Source organism: Mycteria americana, chromosome 12 (assembly GCF_035582795.1).
Source record: "Mycteria americana isolate JAX WOST 10 ecotype Jacksonville Zoo and Gardens chromosome 12, USCA_MyAme_1.0, whole genome shotgun sequence".
Lineage (NCBI taxonomy): Eukaryota > Metazoa > Chordata > Aves > Ciconiiformes > Ciconiidae > Mycteria > Mycteria americana.
The window spans coordinates 3,629,720-3,651,366 of record NC_134376.1 but is presented as its reverse complement, the minus strand read 5'-3'; the positions used below and the strand labels follow the sequence as shown (position 1 = coordinate 3,651,366).

The window sequence follows — 21,647 nt, the reverse complement described above, 5'->3', positions numbered from 1 at the left end:
CCAGCACTCAATGCCACAAAGGATCTTGTCAGCCCCGACATAATCAGCAGGCTACAAAACCCGCAGCACCCAATTCCACCCTCTAGACTCTTGCCAGCTTTCACAAAGACCTTCTCCAGGGCTGGTGGCACGACCACCCCTCAGCTGGCCAGAGCCACACAGCACCAGCTGTCAGGGCAAGCTCCAGTGCCCCCCCCGGCTCCACGTCCAGCATTGCCGACGGCTGCTGGATTCACCGGGCACGGAGCACGCAGCACCGGTTAAAAGCATCAGCAGCATGTCAGCCTCCACACACAACCCCTGCTCAGGGATCTTCTTGAGGAGGCCTGCTAGGAAGCACTGACCACCAACAAAAGTGACATTGTGAAGGGGTGAAGGGACCACAAAGACTTCTTGTAAGTCTTGTGGGATGCTGAAAAGCACCATTTGCTCACAGAGCCTTTGAGAAGTAATGGGTTCTGCCACATAATCCTGGATGAGATTTTTATCTTATATGGAAAATGGTGCTATTACCTACCTCCCTTCACTGCAACCTCCAGGTGAAAAGCCATATGGATCGGGCAAAATGGATTTTAATTTCAGGAATCTCCTAGGCACACCACAGCAGCTGACTGCCTTCCACACAACAGCCCTGTCAAAAACCACCCCTTCTGCTCAGGAGAGGACCTTGCAAGAGACAAAGGACAGTTCAGTGTCCATCGGTCAATTGAAGTATTAAAGAAAAATTAAGTGAGGTTTGTAATTAGTAGCCATGGTGGTCTTTTATATAGTTTCTGTTACTCGACCACTGGAAACCAAAAAGAGGCTACTATATAAGCCCGTTGCCAAAAATCAGGTAGCTTTCAGCAATGAGGAACCTGGATGCCATTGACACTGGCACTTTAGATGCCGGAGACTCTATCCATCTCCATTACAAATCCTCTGAGCTCATCCTAGCATTACTTTCCCACATTAAGCAAAAGAGTTAACATAAAAACCCTGTCTAGCTTCAGACATTATCCAGATAAAGAGAAGGAGAAAAGAGAAAATCCCCTGTATTACCTCTCTCAGCTCTCCCCAAACCTCTCCGACATCTTTGTGCTTTCAGACCTGGCATTTATCTGAAGACATTGTCTAGCCCTAATTAAATCTTCATGTGAACCACTGCTACTTCCTGGCAGAGAACATGCATTCTTGGTGTGCTGATGGACCTACATAATTTTCTGCACTTCTCCCTTATGGTGAGTGTTAGGCCTTGCTTGAAAACATCACAACTGTGTTCAACACAATATGTTTAAACAGAAATACAAAATTATTCAGCTCCTTTTAAAGAATGAAGAGAAACATAAGTGAAAATTATATTCCACACGCTCATTGAAAAAAAACCTGTGGAAACACTGGGCAAATAGCACCGTCTGAGAACAAGGCATGCTTTTGTTTTACTGTTGTCTCAGAAGGGGATTACTGGCAGTGATATGAGAAGCAGAAAAATTTTTCTTCCAAAATAAAATCTGCAGCTATCTCTTCCCCCTGGGGATGACAAAACATTCTTAAAGCGCAGCTGAATTTTGCATTAAGGGAAGTTGCATTGTAAACCCCTCACACACACCTAACCTGCCCGATGAAAGCAGCTCCTTCAGAGCTTTGTGTTCGAAGCCTCTAAGTTGGCAGCGACTGCTCATTCAAAGAGAGCAAGGGGATGTAAGAGCTATGAAAATCTTTGCACTCCAGAGTCAGAAAGGCAGAAGGCTAGAAAAGCAGATTTTACTGCTAACCCCCCCCTCCAACAATTCTTAAGTCTTAAGGAAGCCCCTTTAAACCACTTACTGATGCTAAAAGAAACTGACAATAAATAAATGAGAAATTATTGCCTTCCCTTAACAACACTCATTGTAGAAGGCTTGTCCAAGCAGCAAAGCAGCCAGCTGTCCTGGCAGATGTGGTCAGATGGCCAAACACAACAAAGCAAATTCACTTTAAAATCATGTTTAACTTTCACTCTTCTCGTTATTATCCTCCAACTCTCGGCGCTTCTCTCCCTAAGCAGAGGAAATAAACACCCCAGATGGCCAAAGAAAAACAGCAAGCTATACATATGCTCCATATAGTCTGACAAAGCAAGAGTCCGGCCATCTTCAAAGCACAGTGCGAGACTTACCCGTTTAAGGGCCTCTTAGCTCTACAAGGGGGTGTCTCTGCATGTGTGGGTGAGGCGACTACTCTAAAAGAAAGGTTTTGAGGCCACGACCAGGTACTCTGCAAAATTTTTCCACTTTAATTTCCAAAGACACAAGTCTTCCATCATTCCATAAATTAATGTAGAATAGCTATAGACCAGACTATACATAGCTATACATTATACTATAATTAACCCCTAAATAAGGCATTAGAATTACTGTTGCTTATGAAACAAATTAAGGAAACTACAAGCGTGGTTTCACTGGAGAGGGATGCTAGCGCGAGTGCATTCAACTGAACATCGCCTTGGCTTCTGGGACCGTATGCCACGGTCCCCGCACTGCAGGAACCTAAGCCAGTCTGTTGTTCTTTCCCACCGCAATGTGAGAGAGCTTGTATTTCTTCAGGGCCTAAGAGAAGACAGTGGGAGGCAATGACAGCCCACCCAACTGTGGGCAAGTTACCAAACTCCGCAGAAGTGGTGCCCAGGCTTTCTCCTGTGGCCCTGGCTGTGGCAACCCAGACCGAAACCACCCTTGCCACAGCTGAGAGCGAACACATCTGTGGGAGGGAGGGAGTAGACGCAGCAACCCAGGAAGGACTTGGCTAGCCACGCAGTGAAAGCACACTCAAAATAACCTGCCTAATGTCACCAAAGCATTAGCAAAACCACAATTCAAGCTCTGGGCTGAAAACTGAGCACGTACTTGTATCTCTAAACCACGTCACCCTCCCTGCATATCCACAGGTCGAGGGAGGTTTCAACATTTTGGGAAAAAGGTGGCTGAACAACAGGGCTGCTCTGTAACAAGGCGCTCACATGCAGGAAAAGGAGCTGGGGGATGCAACAACTTTCCTTCATCCACCAACCATCCTGAAGTGGAGTCGCTCCTTCCTCATGACAAACAGCCTGCCCGAAGCTACCGCTACCCCCACGGCCCTCTGCTGCCCACAGAGCCCTCTACGACCCACACTAACCCCCAGAGACCCCAATAAGGCCTACAGCACCCACCAACCCCAAAAGCCACCCACCACCTCCAGAGCCCTCACCAACCCCGAGATCCCCGCTACCCCCAGAGGCCCTCCAATACCTCCAGAGCCCCCCACCAACCCCCACAAATACTCCACCACCTCCAGAGCCCCCCATTAACCCCAGAGATCCCCACAACCCCCAAAGACCTCCAATAAGGCCCACAGTCCCCCCCCCACTGGCTCCAGAGATCCCCGCGGGCCCTCACAGACCCCCCCCCCACCTCCACAGCACCTCACCGACCCCCAGGGCCCCCTGCTGCCTCCAGAGCCCCCCGCTACCTGGAGCCCCCCACCCCCTCCAGAGGCCCCGCTGGCTCTCCGGGCCCCCCCGGAGCCCTCTGCACACCCGGGGCCGCCTTACCGAGGCTCTGCCCCACCGGGGTGCTGAACGGGTTCCCCAGCAGAAACTCCATCTTGGGATGACAACAAACAGCGGCCCGGCGGCCCTCCCTCCCCCACCCCGCCCTGACTGGCACCCCCGCACACCAACCGCAGCTTGCTCTGCCAAGCGTGGCCCGCCTTCTTGCATTCGATTGGGCAGCGGCTGGACGCCCCGTGGAGTCATAGGTTAAAGAGCTTGCCCATCACTGTCAAGAGAGGGGCCCGCCCCCGCGGTAGTCCCGCCGCTTTCCACGCCCTCCAGTTGATGGACAGCAGGGACACCGCTACTGCCATTCTCCATTGGGCAACGGCCAAACCATTTTCCAATGCTATTGGGCAAGAGAAACGCCAATCATACAAGCCTCCTCCCGCCCCGAGGGCACGGTGCCGGCGCTGATTGGCTGACACGGATTTCTCGCGCTCTGATTAGCAGCCAGCCTTCCCACCCACTCCCTGAGCGTGTCACGTGGCCGCCCTTAGCAACGCGCCTGGGCTTCCTTAGCAGCCGGGCCGGGTACCGGGGCTGAGGCGCAGGCGGCGGCCGGGCCGGGTACCGGGAGCGGGCCTGGAGCCTTCGGGACCTGGGGGGTGAGAGGCCTGAGGAGCCGGGATCTGGGCCTGGATGGGTCTCGGGAGGGAGGCGGCAGCCCACCTGGGGCAGAGCCACCCTGACAGGCAGAGTCAGGGTCCCCGTTTCGGGCCCTGCAGGGCCTGGGGGTGTCGGGGCCGTGGAGCTGCTTCCCAGGCCTGGGCTCCGGCTGGCTGTGAGCAGCAGCTTCTCGTCTGGGTGGCCGACCCACTGCTCGCACTGACACCCGCGTTGTTCCCACTGGATGCAGTGGGGCGCTGACCTCGCCGTGTGATTAGCTCTGTGGAACCGACGTTGACTAAAGAGACGATGGACAAATACAGGGAAAGTGGAAAGTCTGGCAGGTCAAGGATGAATAAACCCAGAGCCTGCTATTCCTCGGTCTGTACTGAGCACAGCCATAGAGAGGTTTGGTTTGTTAATTAAAAGCCATGGTGAGGAGAGAACTCTCTAAACCCCGACTTTTATTGTTTCTGTGCTCCTACGCAAAAAATCAGCAGAACTTCTTCCATAATTACATACATCTTACGCAAGCAAAAGTTTGCAGATTCAAGTCCTTTTTACTAATTCATTAACTGTGCACAGTTCTAGAAAGATAAGTAGTCTCATTGCCTCCCAGGCAACATCATGCATATTTAAACGACAAAGCCAGGACAGAAAGTTTTAACTGCCAGAACTGTCTCTTTCCCAAAGTGAGGGTGTTTGTGTGCAGTACTAGATACTGACTGAACTCGATAGCCTTTACTGTGGATCTGCATTAAGTGCCTTCTTCAGAAAATCACTGTTACTCTTTATAAATTTTCCTCCTTCCTCAATTTTGTTTTCACTTTTATTATGCTGTTGGTGTTTAAAATTTAGGGAACTGCTGTTGTTAATTTTCCTATGCGATAAATACGTGCCTCTTACTCTATAAATCGAACTTGCCTACAATGAGAAACTTGCCTTTCGAAACTAGATGAAATGGCGCACAGAGCCTTGAACGTGCCATCTTCAGGAAGATGGGTTTCAGCAACAGGTGACTGCCATGTGATGGACCATTGCTGTTCGTAGGTGCTGCACAGGGCCTCCTTTCCTGGTCTACTTATCTGGCCAGATTCTGGCATTCTTCATGGAAAACACTCAAACCTGGTGGGAAGTTTGTGTGCGATCGTGCCCAGCCATTTTACAGTGCTCGGGCTGTAAGTCGCGTCAGTGACTTTGTGATAAAAGTCAAGTCTGTATTTGATATCAGCTGTGAGGTATTAGATCTTCTTAATGCTCAGCTGCGCTCTTAATTCCTTGGAATTGTCATGCCCGTTCAATGCATGTTGGAAATAGTAGCCAGGCAATAATTTATTTTCCTTTTCTGTCCTTTAAGGCTGATACCATCTAAAAATGAGTCAGTTGTACAACAGCATTGAGCCAAACGTTATTGATGATGAAATGCTTCAGAAAGCCGTTGAAGAGCAGTGTCCAGAGGACATAGGAAAGCTTGCCAAAAGGGAAGGTATTAACTTTAAGGATGTGACGGAGCTACAGCTTAGTTTTAGAAGTGAGTATCAGAATATATACTTTTTTCTTCTTCTTTTGTTAGAGGGTAATAGAATTAAGCACGAAGTGGCTAAGTGGCAATTAAACAATCATGATTAGCTTGGATTTGTTATGTGAAAAGTAACATCTGGACTTGCATTTTTAGTCATACCTGTCTGAAGTGGTTTCATTAGAGAGAGCTGGGTGCTTTTGCTGACAGGTAACTTCAAAGCTGCTTAACTTTACGCTATTATTGTCACCTCTATTCTTATTTAACATTTATATTGTGGTGACACCTACAGGCCACAGGCCTATTGGGCCCTTCTGTACGTGGACAAATCAAACCCCGGGCAGGCTCCGCCATCGCTGGCGATTATGTGAGAGCTGTCTGGTAGCTCGTGGTGATTACAGTCCAATTCAGTGGCTTCCTCCAGTCATCCATACCATTATCGCAGCTTGCCGCTTACTGTCAAACCAGTCATAGACTTGCATTCAAAAAATGAAAACGAAGAACATTTGGGTCAATATTTGAGTATTTGGGGGGTATGTAATTTCATGGGCAAAAATCTGCTTGCACACAATTCATTGTGTGCTGCAGTAAAATAATGCGTGTATTAGTTGAGTTCCTTACAACAGAGTCCCTGTTACCTGATCCTGCATGTGTTTGTTTGCAAATACAAAATCTAGAACTGTTTGAATATTTTGTGCATGCAATTCCTTGCTTTGCTCTGCACTCACTAAACAACGATAGCAGCAGAGCAGCTAAGAAAATCCTCTGGGAAGCCATTGGGGGGGGGGGAAGAGAATTGGGAGTGAGAATGTTCTGTATTTTCTGTCACCTTGGTCCTAATGTTTTGCTGTAGTGCCTAACGACCTGCCCTTGTGATTCTGTTTTTGGAGAAAGCTAAATGCAGGGATATTGATTAGTTCTAAACTGCAGCCTTCACACAAAGAGTAGACCCCAACTTGCTCTCCTGTGATGAGAATCCCAGGAGCAGGAGGGTAATTTACAAAAGCAGTAGCTGGCCACCGCTAGCCTGCAAACACAGAGAAAAGCAGAATCTCATCCCAAACCTCCCTCTTGGAGCTGGAAAGGAAAATGAAGGTCAAGGCCTCCGAGTAGTGGATTCATAAAGCCACTCCTGACTGCAGGGCCGTAGTCAGCGTCCCCTCGGTACTCGTTGGCATTGCTGATGAGCAGTGTGCGCTGGTGCAGGACGCTGAGGTTAACTGGGCTGTTTCACTGAAATCTCGTCCAGCCAGTGGACCTCTCAGCTCTCTAGGGCAGTCATCACACGCTATCGTAATCTGCTGAAAATCATTTTGGAGGTAAGACTGGACATGTTTTCCTTGTGCAAGATAGCATGTCCGCTAAACTGAAAGCTGTCTCACATGAAAAGCAATTTTGTTTTATTTTTTTTCCTGTGGCTTTAGATATCCTGCAGATTGATAATCTGTGGCAGTTCGAGAATCTGACTAAACTGCAGCTGGACAACAACATCATTGAGAAGATAGAAGCTCTGGAGAGTCTGGTTCACCTTGTATGGCTGGGTAAGATACAGGCATATGAGGCTGGATGCCTTCGCAGGTGCAAAGCAATCTGCGATAAAGCCAGGATGTCGCATTCCTTCTCAAACACGACTGATAGGAGCTTTCCTGGGGAAGGCTGTCAGCTGTCTGTGTGTTTCCTCATTTGACTGTCAAATGTCAAAATGCCTGAATATCAGAGCTGCAAAACAATCCTTCAAATGTTTAAAAACTGGTTTTAATACATTTGGTGTGGCAGGAACAGGAAGCTGAGATTTCAAGGTTGTTTCCAGGGTTTGTACTTGTATTTGGAGGTGACTTTCAGAAATATTTATGGAAACACCTCTGTGATTTAGAAGCCTGTATTCTGTTTTCAAAGCTAATGCAGGCATTTCGCAGGCTAGAACCCACTGTCTTTAACCCTATATGCTTAAGGGCTTGTTGTCATTGTTGTCCCAAGAAGTGCCCATCCTTGTAGTCATATAAGACTACTTACAACTAAAAACTCGGGACGCTGATAGCAGCATCACACAGTGGTGCAGGTTTTGATGCTGGGCAGATCGGTGAGCTTGCTGCTACAGATTCATAGCTTAGAGCATTCTCTGGGAACTGCAGCTACATTGCTGGTTGGCAGTGTAAATATATCCTCAGCCGTCTTTGAAAATAGCATGCAGGGCGTCGGTTCATAAGCACATCTTGAAATGTCTAATGGGTTCTTCCGCCCAGTTGTCTGCACTGTTCTGCTGCACAGATGACTAATGCACTTGTGAATCAACAACTGATCACCACAATGTAAGCAGAGTGTTTTGAAGCACACTCGTGGGTTTCGTTTGCCCAAAGGCTGCAGTGGTTCGGCAGCTGCTGCGTGAGCGTTTTAGCCGTCCAGCGGCTGGGGTGATGCAAGGGGCTGGGGTGTTGCAGGCAGGCAGTAACCTCATCAACCGTCTTTGGACTCCTGAATCGCTCGGTACTGGCCTGAGGGCAAATACTGCCCTTAGTCATGATGAATGTAGGTGTTAGGATAGATGTTGCGGCAGGATAAGAGGAAATTTCAATGAGTGAAATAGCTAAAGTGAGTAAATGCTTTTGCACACCTCCATTGACAACAGGGCGATTGTGAGCATGGGACTGGCATATGTTGGTCCTATGGGAATGACCACGACAGCGGGCATTAGTGTGGCAGGCAAGAGTGTCCAAGAAACAAGGCAGGGAGTGTCAAATTTGTCACAGAAATACCCCCCTTTTAAGGCATTTCCCCACCTCTTTTCTTGTATTTTGGGTTTCCCCATAAGGGAGAAATCACTTTCAGGTTGTGTATGTGGACTCTGCATGGAATACCTTCAACTGTTCCTCTCATTTAAAAGTTGCATGCAAGGAGGAGATGTGAACGAATGATGATTTAATGCTGAGCCTTTTCTGTGGGACACTGAACACCCCTGAGGAAAGTACCGTACATAAACTCCTAAATCAAGAACCAAGCTAAATGCAACGTCTGAATCAGGGCATTCCGTTAGAAATAATTTAACTTTGGCTTGTAAAACTTTTGATTTCTAAACTCTTCCCCAGACTTGTCCTTCAACAATATTGAAGTAATTGAGGGCCTGGATACCCTTGTCAAACTGCAGGACCTCAGTCTCTACAATAACAGAATATCTAAAATGGAGCACATGGACACATTGCAAGAGCTGCAGATTTTCTCCGTTGGAAAGAATAACCTGACAACTCTGGAAGATGTGAGTGCTCCCTGTGTTTGCAAATGTTCCCTATCAAAGGATCAAATATTCTAAAACTGACATTTGCCACTGTGTCCGAGCCCCTTCTTACAGGAGAAAATTCTCCTTAGGATTTCACTGCCTCTGTAGTCTAAGTTATGGTTTTGGAAAGCTGTCCTGGTGTTAAGTGCTTACTACAGCTATTTCTCTTTTAGATTATTGACTCATGGGGGCCTGGTTCTGTTACTGCTATCAGCTATGGCAAAATTCCTATTGATTCCCATGAAAGCTAGAAAATGAATAAGTAGCTACATATGAGAAAAGGAGGGAGCGGAGACTAGGATTTATTTGGGGTTCTTTGGAGCGCAGCTTACCAATCTAAGACCCGTGATTTGTCCACCCCATCCACCTTCTCTCTACACCCATCCTTTATATATTCACAATGTGAATTTAAGTATTTCCTTTCCTGAAAGCATTAGAAACAATTTAATGTCGCCTGTGTTTGGCAGCATAGCAGGATACGTATTGCAACATAATTGTAATAAGAGCAATGAATTTCAAGGCTGTGTGTTTCCCCAGCACTGGGAAGTACAGCATCTCTTTCCCCTCGGCATAGGTGATCTATCTCAGGAGGTTTAAAAACTTACGCACACTGAATCTCATGGGGAACCCTCTCTGCGACGATGAGCAGTATATGCTGTTTGTTGTTGCTCATCTTCCAGGTCTGGTATACTTGGACTTCAAGCTCGTGAGTGACACCACGGTAAGCATTTCTGCATTCCCTGCTCGTGAAATCAGGCACCAGCATCTTACAGATCATTTGCTTTGTTGGCATGCCAGCCATATTCTAGCATTCGGGGCTGGTTCCCTGCAGAAATTAGGCTTACAGAAACACACAGTGTTTATTCTGCCTCCACCTAACAGCTGTGAACCTCTAGGCCAAATTCTATCAAATCTGACAGAGAGGCAGAGGTGTCAGAGGCATGATGTCTTCACAGATTTTGTGAAAATCAGCAGCTGTGTGTGGGAGAGGGGCCTGGTTAATGTTGCCACAGAGAGGCTGCAGTGTGAGTGCGAGCCTTCTTAGAGATCAGAGAATCTCAGAGGAGATCAATCTTGAAACATGGATCCAGGGGAAAGGAGGCTTGGTGGTCCTGCTGCTCACTGAGCAATTTGTTTCAGTAGCAGACTGATGGACTATCCAGGCAAGCAGGTGCCATTGAATGCATTTCCCGCTCTTGATTTCTGAGAACAGGACAGCACATCCGCACCGGTAACCTGTGGGACTGCTTTTTGATCCCAGGGCTCAAAGGAACAAAGATGGGGGTTTTTTGTTTGGGTTTTTTAGTAACCAAAGAACATGATTAATTGTAAATTTGCTTGGCACAGAGCAGGAGCTGTACCTGGAATATACTCTTACCATAGGACTGGAAGGGCTTTCCAGGCCATCGAGTCCATTCCCTGCTCATACAGACAGTATGTCATAGAATCGCATAATTAAATTTGTCAAGTTTCAGTTTCAAGCTAATTAGGTTCTTGCCCCTGCTACTACTACCTCGCCATCCACTCCTCCAAAGAGCCTTCTCCTCCCTATTAAATGTATTAAACTTGCTAGCTGGTCAAATTGGAGCTCAAATTCTAGAAGTCAAAACAGGGCCTCCTGCTACAAAAGAAAAAACAACCCTAAAGATGAGGAAATGGGGAGAGAAAATTTTCCTGGGACTGACTCAGCTCAGATGCATTGAATGCAGAGTCGGAGTAATATGCCAATAAAAAATGGGATGAGGCATGGATTAGAAACTTCATAAGTAGTTTAATAAAAAGCCCACAAAGAAATGGAGATGCAGATGTCACTCGGGTGCATGTTCTAGAAGATCAAATGCTTCTGCCCAGATTTGTTGAGCAATGCTGGACAATGTAATAGAAATATTTTCTTTCTTTGCATTTCTCAGCGAGAAGTTGCAGTTTTAAAGTATCAAGATCTTACTGAGCCGTTGGAACGTGAGGAGGCTCGGGCCCTGGCTCAGCTGGAGGAAAAACAGGCAAAGCAGAAAGAGCTGCAGTACCACAAGGTATGTTTTCTTTGGCTGGTTGTATATTGTCTCAGGAGAAAGAAGCGCAACACATATTGACTTCTCTTTTACCTGCTTGAAGATTTAATGAGAGGTTAACAGTGACTGTGCTAAAACTAAGGCTAGGATTAATCTCTGTGATCTCTGAATCTCGTCTTTTGAATGCAAACAGGAACTGCTGTGGAATACACATGATGTGGGGGAGCATAATTCTTTTGGCTGAACAATGAAACTACAGATACAGACACTGCAAAGCTGTATAGTAAATCATACCCGAGGATCTTATCAGCCTGACATGAGATTAAGAAAATTACAGGTCTGAGGGAACTGTTAGCGTTTTCATGGTGCAGTGACTTTTTTTTCTCCTTCACACTAAGTTAATGCTTTTCATTAGTTTTATGGTTAAACTCTTCAGGGCTTTCAGAGATCACTGTAGTCCTGTGAACAGGCTGAAAACAAGACCAGGCAGAATGGTGCTTTCAATTGTGGTCTGCCTCTGTGTTCCAGCCCTCTGGAAGATCAGACCAGCCAAAGAGCAGGAGGCGGTTAAGTGACAGGGAGGACACCTGCAGCTCTTCCTTCCATCCCTCCCCAAAGTCCACTGACTCCTTATCTGAAAGCCTTAATAGCCTTGCAATATGTGGTCATATGTGATAATGTCTTATATAAGATTGAACAGTGTTTTCTATCCTTAGGCTAGAGAGTTCTAGCAGCAAAGCCGCGTGTGAACCAGGACGGTTTTCACTCCAGTTGCAGGGTGCTTTCATGCCCTGGTTGGTATATCTGTTGTGTTGGGATCACTGTGTCTGCACCAGTGTTCCTCTGCTGGTAAAGCGCTTATAGGAGAGACGCATCTTGAGGACTGGCGGCAGGTTGGCACTCTTTATTTTACTTACATTGCTCTGATTCTCTTCAAAGACAGCCTTTGTTGAGTACCTGAATGGATCATTCCTGTTTGACAGTATGTATGCAGAGGATACAGAAGCTGCCAAACTGGCTTACCTCCCTGGAGTGGGTGACCTGCTGCAGGCATATCCTTCCTGCGTTTAGAATACCTAGAGCTAAAACCTAATGCCTTCAGTTAAGAAGGAGGTGCATCCACAGGGACTCTTCATCCATTGCTTTTGTCCAGAGCTGAAAACTACATTGATCTAAGATCTGAGACAGTCTGTGTTCAATTTTGGAATGGTACCAAAAAAAACCACTGCAAGACCGTGAGACCACTGACAGCTTTAAGGCTTGATATCTCTTGAAATATGAGGGCTACAAACAAATGGTTTATATTACTGGCAAGCTGGCCAACCCAGCTTGAAACATCTCATTTGTAAAACCATTCGCTTCTATCACCAACAGGTCATGAGATTCCAGCGTTTTAAATTCTCACCATTGTAATTACCATATTCCTTTTCCTTCACTTGAATCAAACACAATTTTGGTAGCCGCCTTTTCTGACCCTTCAAGAATCAAGGCTTTGTACTTTCTTTAAGTCTGGAATCCACTTAAAGTTTAAAATGAGCTCTAAGATAAATCTCTGTCAGTTAGATTGTAAGAGCGCAGTCACTAAAATCATGTCGAAATTGAAGTGGTAGAAGATAGGAACAGACTAATCAGAATGATACGAGTCGCATATCTCACAGCCTGCCAGAGCTGGCAACATGAAGTTTTCAGGCCAGCACTTTTTTCTATCATTGCTCCTACACGGGGGATCAGAAAGCAGACACTTTTTTTTCTTTTTTCTTTTCTCATTCAGATTAATAGAGCATTGTCAAGGCCAGTAACTTGACCTTCCTTAAAATTGCATTACACTGTTGGGGAAAAATGCATCACGGCTTAACTACAATAGACTCTAGAAACAATTCCATTGCCAAGATAATAGCAGAAGAAAAATTGACGTTATTTTTGTGATGCTACCAAGTCAGTAGTTTATTCTGTGCTCTGGTGGTAGGCTCCTGAGCTGTATTTATTAACCACACAGGCACTGTATTCACACTTGTGAAGACAGATAGGGTTGTATGCTTCATTCCGCCGCTGTGTCAGAAAAGAGTCAGAGAAGTATGTGTATTTCCTTTTTTTTTTTTCCCCTCAAGGCCTTTTTCCCCTCAAGTTGCCCCAGCTTTCTCCATACCCTTAAGGTAGCAAAATCCTATGCGTAAAATGTGAATGGGTGACCCAGTCCTGCCACAGACAGAATACTTGGCAGCCTGCTCCCAGCAAGAACCACAGAGTTTACATCGCAGTAGCTTGTAACTCTTGTTGCTCAGATTTGCAGAGCTAGAAGGAACATAGCATGTTGCTCCACTGAACAAGCCAAATACCTTGACTCTGGTGTCACGTACAGGAAGGAGTTTGTCTCGGTTTGTGAGAAACTATTTAACTATGGTCTGAGAGAGCATGAAAACCGAGAAGCTGAAGTCTCTGATTTCTACGAAAGCCTTCACGAAGCATTAACAGCCAACCAGCAAGAAGGCCGGAGAATAATCCTAGACTTTGAAAATCGGAACAAAAGGGTAACGTCGTTCTACTTTTCTTTAATACATGATTTCTCTATATCATAAGCCAGCTTTTAATTTCACTGAGAACGAGGGTAACTCTATTAAAATTAGGAAAATTATTCTGGATTCACAGTGCTGTAATAGGAATTGGTACTTGATCCCTAATGGCAGAATCACAGAGTGGTTGAGGTTGGCAGGGACCTCTGGAGGACATCTAGTCCAAACCCTCTGCTCAAGCAGGGCCACCTACAGCAGGCTGCCCAGGACCATGTCCAGTCGGCCTTTGAGGATCTCCAAGGATGGAGACTCCAAGCCTCTCTGGGCAGCCTCTTCCAGTGCTCGGTCACTGATCTTTCTTTACGTGTTTCTTACAGTATAAATCTATACCAGGAACAATTGTGTTAGCTAATGTAATGTCATTAACTAACATAATGTTAAAAGTTTTTTAGTACTTTATGTAGGAAAAGAATTGGGGGATTGAAGTTTCAACCCTTTGGGCAAACCACAACCAGCTAACGCTGACAGCCTTTATCTATTCTGGAAATTCAGCGTAGGACAAAATTAACATGTCATAGTGTTATTTTATTGTCCACAAAGGTAAAGGTCCTTCAAGGCTTTACAGAAAAAAAAAATGGCTAAACATGGTGGGGTTTTTTTACTTTTCTTTTGCCATCCAGAAAACTTACCAGTCTTTGAGAAAATGGAAATGCTCAACCTTTCTTTTAGTTTAAATATTTTTGATGAAGTTGATTTAAAATAGATATAGAGATTTATCAGAATGTAATGCCACTCCCCTTCTCTTTGAGGCCTCCAATAGCTCTTCCTTCATTGACAAATGGGGAAGAAAAGCAAGGAGATTGCAGGGTATTCAGTTTGTTTTCAAGTAATTTTCTGCTTCAGTTCATTTCGTCAGCAAGAGCTCAAAGAACTTTAACAAAAAATTAGATAAAGTTATTGTAATATATTTCTAGTCTTTTTTAAAGCAGAAACTATCTTTTTTTCTTTCTGCTCAACTACAGCCACCCATTGTGGCTGCTAAGGGCGTAGCTTCTAGCTGGATCCCTTTCTAACCATGTATAATAGATGGATCATTATTTTGTTTCCACAGAAAAAATAAGGGGGGGCGAAAGCCTGGTAACGGTGTCAGCTGAGCAGAGCAAGGCCCTGACAACTGACACCAGGCACAGTCACGAGCGCTGGCTCCCTTTGAAAACCAGGTCACTTTTATTTAGGTGCCTTGTCACACGCTGGCAGCCTGCTGAGTCACTCTGCACCCAGGTCCTTGAACCTTGCTGACTCACGCTGACAAACTGACTCCATCAGCTCTAGTCCGGACATGAGTTTGCAGCCTTACCAGAAGGCAACTTAGAAAGATTGAGATGTATATTCAGTTAACTTGCGCTTGAATTCCCAATATACCTTCCATTTAAAAAAAAAAACAACCAAACACTAAACACCACGAAGACAAACAAACAAGCAAAAAAACAACAAAAAAACCCCAAATCAAACCCAAAGAAACATGGCTGAGGCCAGATTTTGACCCTTCATCTTTGTCTGATGACCTGCAGGCTCAGCTATGGATTGAGCTGCAAGAACAGCACACAGTGGCCAGCATGACAGTTTTCATAGAAATACTGGAGGAGTCAGTGTCAAAACCGAACACTCTATTTTAACAGCGTTTCCCCATTCATTTAAAATTGCCGGAGGAGTTCAAAAGGTGCAGAGGTCCCAGCAGACTGAAATCTGTAAGCCTTAGGGGCTGTAATTCTTAGGGGCTGTTTGTCTTGCTGTAATCCTTTCATGTAAGCTTGGGTAACCTGTAAAATAACTCTGCTCTCTGAAGTTGGTTAAGGAGCGAAGAAGCATTAAAGGCCTTGAACTTTGAAGTTACTGCTCCCAGAGGTGCAGCTTGAATGGCTGGGGAGCTTTTTGAGCCTCCTAACTTGTTTACATTAGAAAAGAAGATACCTTGCTCTCCCCTTCCCCCCTTTTAACGCTGCAAAGTTTGGGTAATCCAGTCCATCTTCAGACACAAGTCTTGGCAATGATTTTCGTCAGAATTCTCTATTTTAGCCTGTTCCATTCCCTCTCAGGAGAAGTGGATTAGACATCTTAAAACATGCACATTTTCTTTCCTCCTATTAACGTTTGATTGTTAACTTATTTTGAACACACTTGAAAATAACACATTGCTCAGCACAAGAGGATTTTTTTTGATCCAAGAAATCATAAATCTTGTCTGATACAAAACTGACGTCAATATTTAATTCTGGAGGGCAATAAATCCTTGTTGTAAGAGGAAGGCAGGCAATGATAGGTATTCCATATTCAGAATACTAAATCCTGACCCTACGGAAGTCAATCAAGATTCTCCTTGACATGAAGGAGATCAGGATTTAGGCCTCCATTTATTTCTACGAAGTAACTGTTAATCTCTTCTTCATGGCCAGCAATGTCAAGAATCTAATTTTTTTTTTTTTTTTTACTTGAAATGTGTCGGAAGGGGAACCAAAGTTGGAAGCGTAGAAGGGGCAAAGTCTTCTGCTGACTGGAGGATGAGGAAGCTTTTTCACCGATTTCACTGCATTGCCCCTGGATCGTTAGCGCAGTAGCATACCTCAGCACTGTTGACTACCCAGTATGTAAATCTGGAGACTTCCTGAATCATCACATTTCATTTCAGCTAATCAGCAGCAGGAACTTTTCTCACATGTGTAACAAGTTAATTAAATTGCAATGGAGTGCTGAACACAAACTATAAGTAATTTATGTATCTCTGTGTTTAGAGGCTGGATGAGATTCATAATGCCAGTAGTTATGATATTGCTGAGTCTAAACGAGCCGAGTACAAGGAGGACATACTTCAGCTGTCAGAAGCACTCATGACCTTGGAAATGCTGATAGCTGACCAGCTGGAGGTAAGAGTCGAGCACATACCTGTGAGACCTCACATCCAGGACGTGGGGGGTCATTTTTCTGTTGCTGCACCCCTCTCTTTAGTAGCCCATTGCAGAAAGAGGGGGGCATAGGTCTTCCAGTCAGGCTGATGTTTTGTCTCCGTCTTATTCTTTCTCTGCTCAGAGTTGATCTGGGTGAGATCAGGCCCTGGACATTGCAACAGATATCTGTTTCTCAGAGCAGGTCGCAGTATGTCCTTCGCATCTATCCAAGCTGATTTCCTAGACTGTAGAGAAAGGGACTTGAGGTCATTCCGTCATTTTATAGGTCTGCGTACAGAAGTCGCTGCATACATGGGGTCTGCATTTGGGATTCTAGAGGTGTAATTCTTTGAAGCTGATCTTTGCTATGAATAAGATTACACACATTCCTGCTCAGCTTACTGCATTTGCTTGCATAATAGCTGCCTTTTTTCTCCCCAGACTTTTACTCAAAAACTAGGGCAAGCCTGCTAATGTGCATCTTCATTAAAAAAAAAAAAAAAAGTAATCTGTTTAAAAATTAGCAGGCAGGAGCTGCAGCCTGTGTGCAAGCAGGTGCACCAGTTTACTTCTGTGAATGCGCATGACAGAAAGCTGCAGCTCAAAATGGATTCCTCACTGCATCAGGATTGTGCCTTTTAGTGTTTTCTGAATTGGTCCTCATGTATCTGCAGTCACTGATGGCATGAGCAGAAGCATTCCTCCCTGCATGCCCTTCTGGATCTGCAGGATTCAGGTGGCTGTATTTGAACTGGTGTATCAAGACGTTAAGTGCAACACTTCACAGATTCCCCATCGGCCATCTTTGAGAGAGGTAAAAGCAGCAGTAATTTTAGTTTCTGAGAACTAAAACAAAAGCTGCAGTAAGCCCAGGCATTGGTTATGCTTCCGACAAGAGGCTCTTCATACCTACAAGGAGAGTGCAGCATGGCAGCGTACAGGAATACAGCACTCTCCGTGCATTACTTAGGTGAGGGTAAAAAACGATCAGCTGGCTTGCTCCAGACAACCAGGTAATGGTATCATTCAGTCATCTTCTCTCCAATAAACTGATTCTGATTTTCTGTCCCTCAATGAGGAAAGAAAATCTTGCAGCACTTTCAAAACACTTTAAATGCTTAAGGCGGTACAATTTCTGACTGTGCTAGTAACAGCAGTGAGTCCAAATTATAATCAGTTGTGGATTCTTCCTAGACTCCCTGACTCCCTTTTACCTTTATGCAAGTTTTCATTGTAATATTTCTTCTTTTTCCTGCTGTTAAGGAACTAATAAAGGATTTTAAAAGAAACATTGCTGTCATAGCATCAACATTCATTGAAAACGTTAAAGGGATATATCCTTTTGACAGTATGTTGGCCTGGATCTCCCAGTGATGTACGTATATCTCGCTTCTAAATCCAGAAATGAGCCACCAGTATAGAATTGGATTATTATTATTTTTTTTTAATCAACAGAAAAGGTCTTTTCCCAGCTTTGCAGGAATGGTCATTTAAGGTGCCCAGCTTCTTTCTGTGGAGACTCTGAAGAGCACAAAAGGATCTACATTCTCCTGTGCTGAAAGTCTGCAGGACTTACGCAGCTTTCTTCCCCTCAGGAATCTTCCTTTCTTCTCCACACAGCCATGACAAAACCCTGGGAAGATCTGGTTAGGCTGTTTTCTATGTACATTCTTGCCACAGCAGCCAATGAAATACCTACAATTCTTGTTGAAGTTTCTTTAAATGGCCTTCATTTTTGTGTTGTTGATGTCTTCTGGAACAAAGTGAGATGAGAATAGCAAAGTGCTTTGGTGGCAGGTTACAGTACTTTAAATAGATAAATCTCTTGGCCTGGTGCAAATAATTGCACCATAATCAGAGCTTAGCTTATATCCTGGCAGCCCTCTCTCAATTTCCTTTGCAAACCGAGGCCCACTCTCAGTTCTGCGTAATATATGGCAGTGAGGATGAGACCCAATGTGCGATTAAGAGCAGAAAGTGTATATCCTGAGCAGCTTCTGGCAGCAGCCAGGCTCTTTCCCGTGGAGGCCCACTGTGCGGACACTCAGTCTCTACTTACAGGAGGTCATTTAATCTCTACAAGTGAGTGGTGTGGTCAGCTTTTTCCTTAACCATCTTCTGTACGATGAACCAGTGCCGGGACCTGGAAAACCGTCACCATGAAAAGCTGCTAGAGATCTGCATCACCACGCTGGAGAAATCAGTCAAGAATGAGCTTGATGAGGATTTGCCAGCTGATGTTCGAATGGTGAGGGCACCAAAAAAATGCATCTCTGCTAGGGAGTCAGCAAGAAGAGGAGGCCACAGCCTCTTCTCAGAAGGGACAGGGTTTCCAGGAGGCTCAGTACAGCTAAAGCCATGGCTAAACCAGAGTATAACCTCCTCCTAAGAGGCCCCAGCCGCTTGGCTGAGCTGCAGAGCCGCCGGACATCTCCGCTGACTAGGACAGAGGATAACTGCACTGCAGCTTTCCCTGGGCGCTGGCAGAGCTGGTGGCAGCAGCCCAGGAGAGGTGCTGAGGAAGTCTCTCTCCTGCCTCCAGCACAACTCACTTCTCTGGCTGATTTCCAGACAGCCCCGACCCAGCAGACACTTAGGCAGCGTCTTTGCTGCACTCGCAGCTGGTTTTGCTCAGATTCTCCCTGCTCCCGCAGGAGAATCCGAACACCGCTCTGACTTCCGTGCACCGGGGCTCTGTTTGCCTCGGTGATTTCAAAAGCCCTCCCTAGAGCTCCCCAGCCCATGAGCTGATCTGGAGGCAGGACATGACATTTCAAACAGAGCCTTCCACTGCGCCCTCGGTCTTCCTGGGATATCAAGGAGCCTACCAGGAGCCTTTCAGAAAGCACAAAGATCGTTGCAGTGCTCCAGTCAGCAACGCCGCTGACCTTTTTGGCTCCATTATTCCTTCATTTACTGGCTAAATGACTTGAGTTTTGCATTTGCTATGGTTTTGCTCTGTCCAGATTATCCCGGCCCCCCCATTACTCCAGGTAATCAAGAGCTGACAGACACAAAACAGACCCCTCAGCCCCCCCGGGGGAGCTCCCTGCTTTATGGCCTGTGCATATGGCTGCAGTTACGCACCGTTGCTGTGCACCCATTTTGCCTCGCTGCCATCCATTTCCACAGAGAAGCAATCTTCATTTGTTCAACAGCTGCACTTGGCTGCAGGAGGAGAGTCATTACGGTTTAGCGAAGCCACCCTCTATTTAGAGCCACAGGGGAACTCACTGCTTTGATTAGAAGCTGGGACTCTCCAAAAATGAAGATTTACAGCCAGAGCCACTAGTGCAAGAGACCCTTCCAAGTGCGATTTTCCACTTCCCGCACCTGTGCTGGGCCAGGCGTGCTGGAGCATATGCAGCCTTGCTTCAACACCAGCTGCCCGCAGGGGACTGCCATGTGCTGTGAAGCAGCCCTGCCTGCAGCAGAGCACTGAGCAGCAAGCATTTGCTCCCTGCTCCAGCAGGTGAGGCCGAGGGTGCTGCCTCAGTTTCCCCACCTGTACTAGGGATAATACTCCATTACACCATAGCGAGGCCCGGACACACCCTTGTGTAGGGTAAAGCACTGGATTCCTCCTGATGACTAGGGTTTTGTCCGTCTGAAACAGAGGGCTGATTTTCTTCCCCCGAGCACTGCAGTTACTGTGCTGCTAGTTCCGAGCTCCGCTGCTTTCGCTGCATGCCCGCCCCCCTCCTCTCATCCGGTCACGTTACCTCCTAGCTTCTTGTGGACAAAAACACCATTGTCAACACAGTCAACACATCCCATGGCATCCGCCTGCTGAAGATTGATAAGCGAGAGAGCGACATCCTCAGCAACACCTACCGCTGGCAGGCCTCCGTGACAGAGAAGGTAAGAGACCCTCATGCTCAGGGGGACAGGGCACAGACAGGTCTGGCCCAAGCGGTGGGGACGCTGCTGGGAAAGACGCTCCCTAACCTTTGCTGGAGCCCTCTGTGCTACAGCAAGGGACCCTGACAAGCCTGCGGATTCACTGCTTGGTTCCAATCTGTTCAGGCTTTCCAAAACGAGATCGACAGAAACCGTGACCGTGTCAAAGAGATTTTTCAGTACATCGACAATCTCCAGGAGGAGCTGGATAGCATAGAGATCCTGGAGCCGACGGAGTAGGTCTGCCACGGGCTGGGCAGCTGCCTTAGCTGGGGGCACACAGGACAGTTGCCAGCGGCAGCACACCCAGCAGGGACGGCTGCCTCTCTATGCCTGAGCAGTCTGGGGCATTTCAGGCCAAAGGCATACTTCTTCCATCCCACCATAAACTGCAAATAAAAGATACTTTCTTGACTCTGGAAAAGCATACGAAGCTCTGTCTTTTCCATCATGTTGGCACGAAGCCCACGCAGACAGAGCTCAGACCTGGTCACAAGGGGTTATGGATCAGCTGTGAGCTGATTGAACCAAATCATCGTAGCGTATCGTGCCTGAAAGCTTTGGTACCTGCAAGCACAGCGGCAGGAACCTGTGAGCCACAGGCATGCGGCAGCAGCCCGGGAGAGAAGTGCTCTCCATCAAACCACCCCCAAGATAAGAGCAGGTTTCCAGCTCAGCAAGCACAAGGCTGGTGGGGGCTCTACGTGCCTGGGAGCCTTGTCTTCTCACCACCTCTCGCAAAAGCAGCTTTCTGCAGCGCGAACAGAACAGCCCCCCCGCTAGCAGGAAGGGAAATCAATGCTTCCACAGGAGCTCACACACCGCCGCTCGCAACAGCCAAGCGAGGAGTCATTAATTCCCCTCCTTGCTCGGTGACAGCAGCTGCTAAGCTCACTTGTGGGCAGCTTCTGAGGAATGATGCTGGCCAGGGCGGTACTGCTTGAGGCAAGCAGCAAGGAGAAAGGTGGGAAGGTTAAATGAGAGGGTGGCTGCATACGCACTCTGGGGAGAGACCGGGTCTCTCCGACAGCCCCGTGGCTGGTGCTGCCTGTCATACACAGATTTAGCTTGTAGTACCCTGTGCTTTTGAAGATGGCAGGAGCCCAGGTTCCCCCCATCTTGCTCTAGGGCTGCACAGTCAGCTCCCTGCTACTCCTCGGCTGCAAGGATGGGGCACCTAGCATGGAGAGGCTCACACAGAGATGCGGAGGGAGCAGATCTGTTTGGTAGTTAGTGTCTGCTCAGCTCTGCTCCGTGTTTTTTTCTCCCTGCAGCCATCCCAGCACCTGCCCGGAGCCTGGCAGCTCAGGACCTACACCACGGTTTGGTGATTAAAA

The 21,647-nt window shown here is 46.7% G+C and overlaps 2 protein-coding genes across 8 annotated transcripts in view; one reads left to right on the top strand and one right to left on the bottom strand.

Annotated features, from left to right (window-relative positions):
• The window catches only part of TOM1L2 (target of myb1 like 2 membrane trafficking protein), a 60,725-nt gene extending 57,091 nt beyond the window's left edge, over positions 1 to 3,634 (bottom strand). For all 7 annotated transcript variants that reach the window (XR_012777589.1, XR_012777588.1, XM_075514929.1 and 4 more), the window contains exon 1: positions 3,551 to 3,634. Coding sequence is in view for 5 of the 7 variants with exons in the window: in XM_075514929.1 (XP_075371044.1) it covers positions 3,551 to 3,602 (52 nt within the window). In the remaining 2 variants the exon portion in view is untranslated. The remainder of the gene's footprint in view (positions 1 to 3,550) is intronic.
• A 1,886-nt stretch (positions 3,635 to 5,520) lies between these two features.
• DRC3 (dynein regulatory complex subunit 3) lies at positions 5,521 to 20,724 on the top strand. Its single transcript, XM_075515223.1, has 12 exons — positions 5,521 to 5,690; positions 7,103 to 7,219; positions 8,762 to 8,928; positions 9,524 to 9,670; positions 10,860 to 10,979; positions 11,898 to 12,010; positions 13,312 to 13,486; positions 16,258 to 16,389; positions 17,674 to 17,744; positions 18,535 to 18,658; positions 20,140 to 20,271; positions 20,437 to 20,724. The coding sequence occupies exons 1-12, from the start codon at positions 5,534 to 5,536 to the stop codon at positions 20,548 to 20,550; spliced, it is 1,569 nt and encodes a 522-aa protein (XP_075371338.1). The 5' UTR covers positions 5,521 to 5,533; the 3' UTR covers positions 20,551 to 20,724.
• The last annotated feature ends 923 nt before the right edge of the window (positions 20,725 to 21,647 follow it).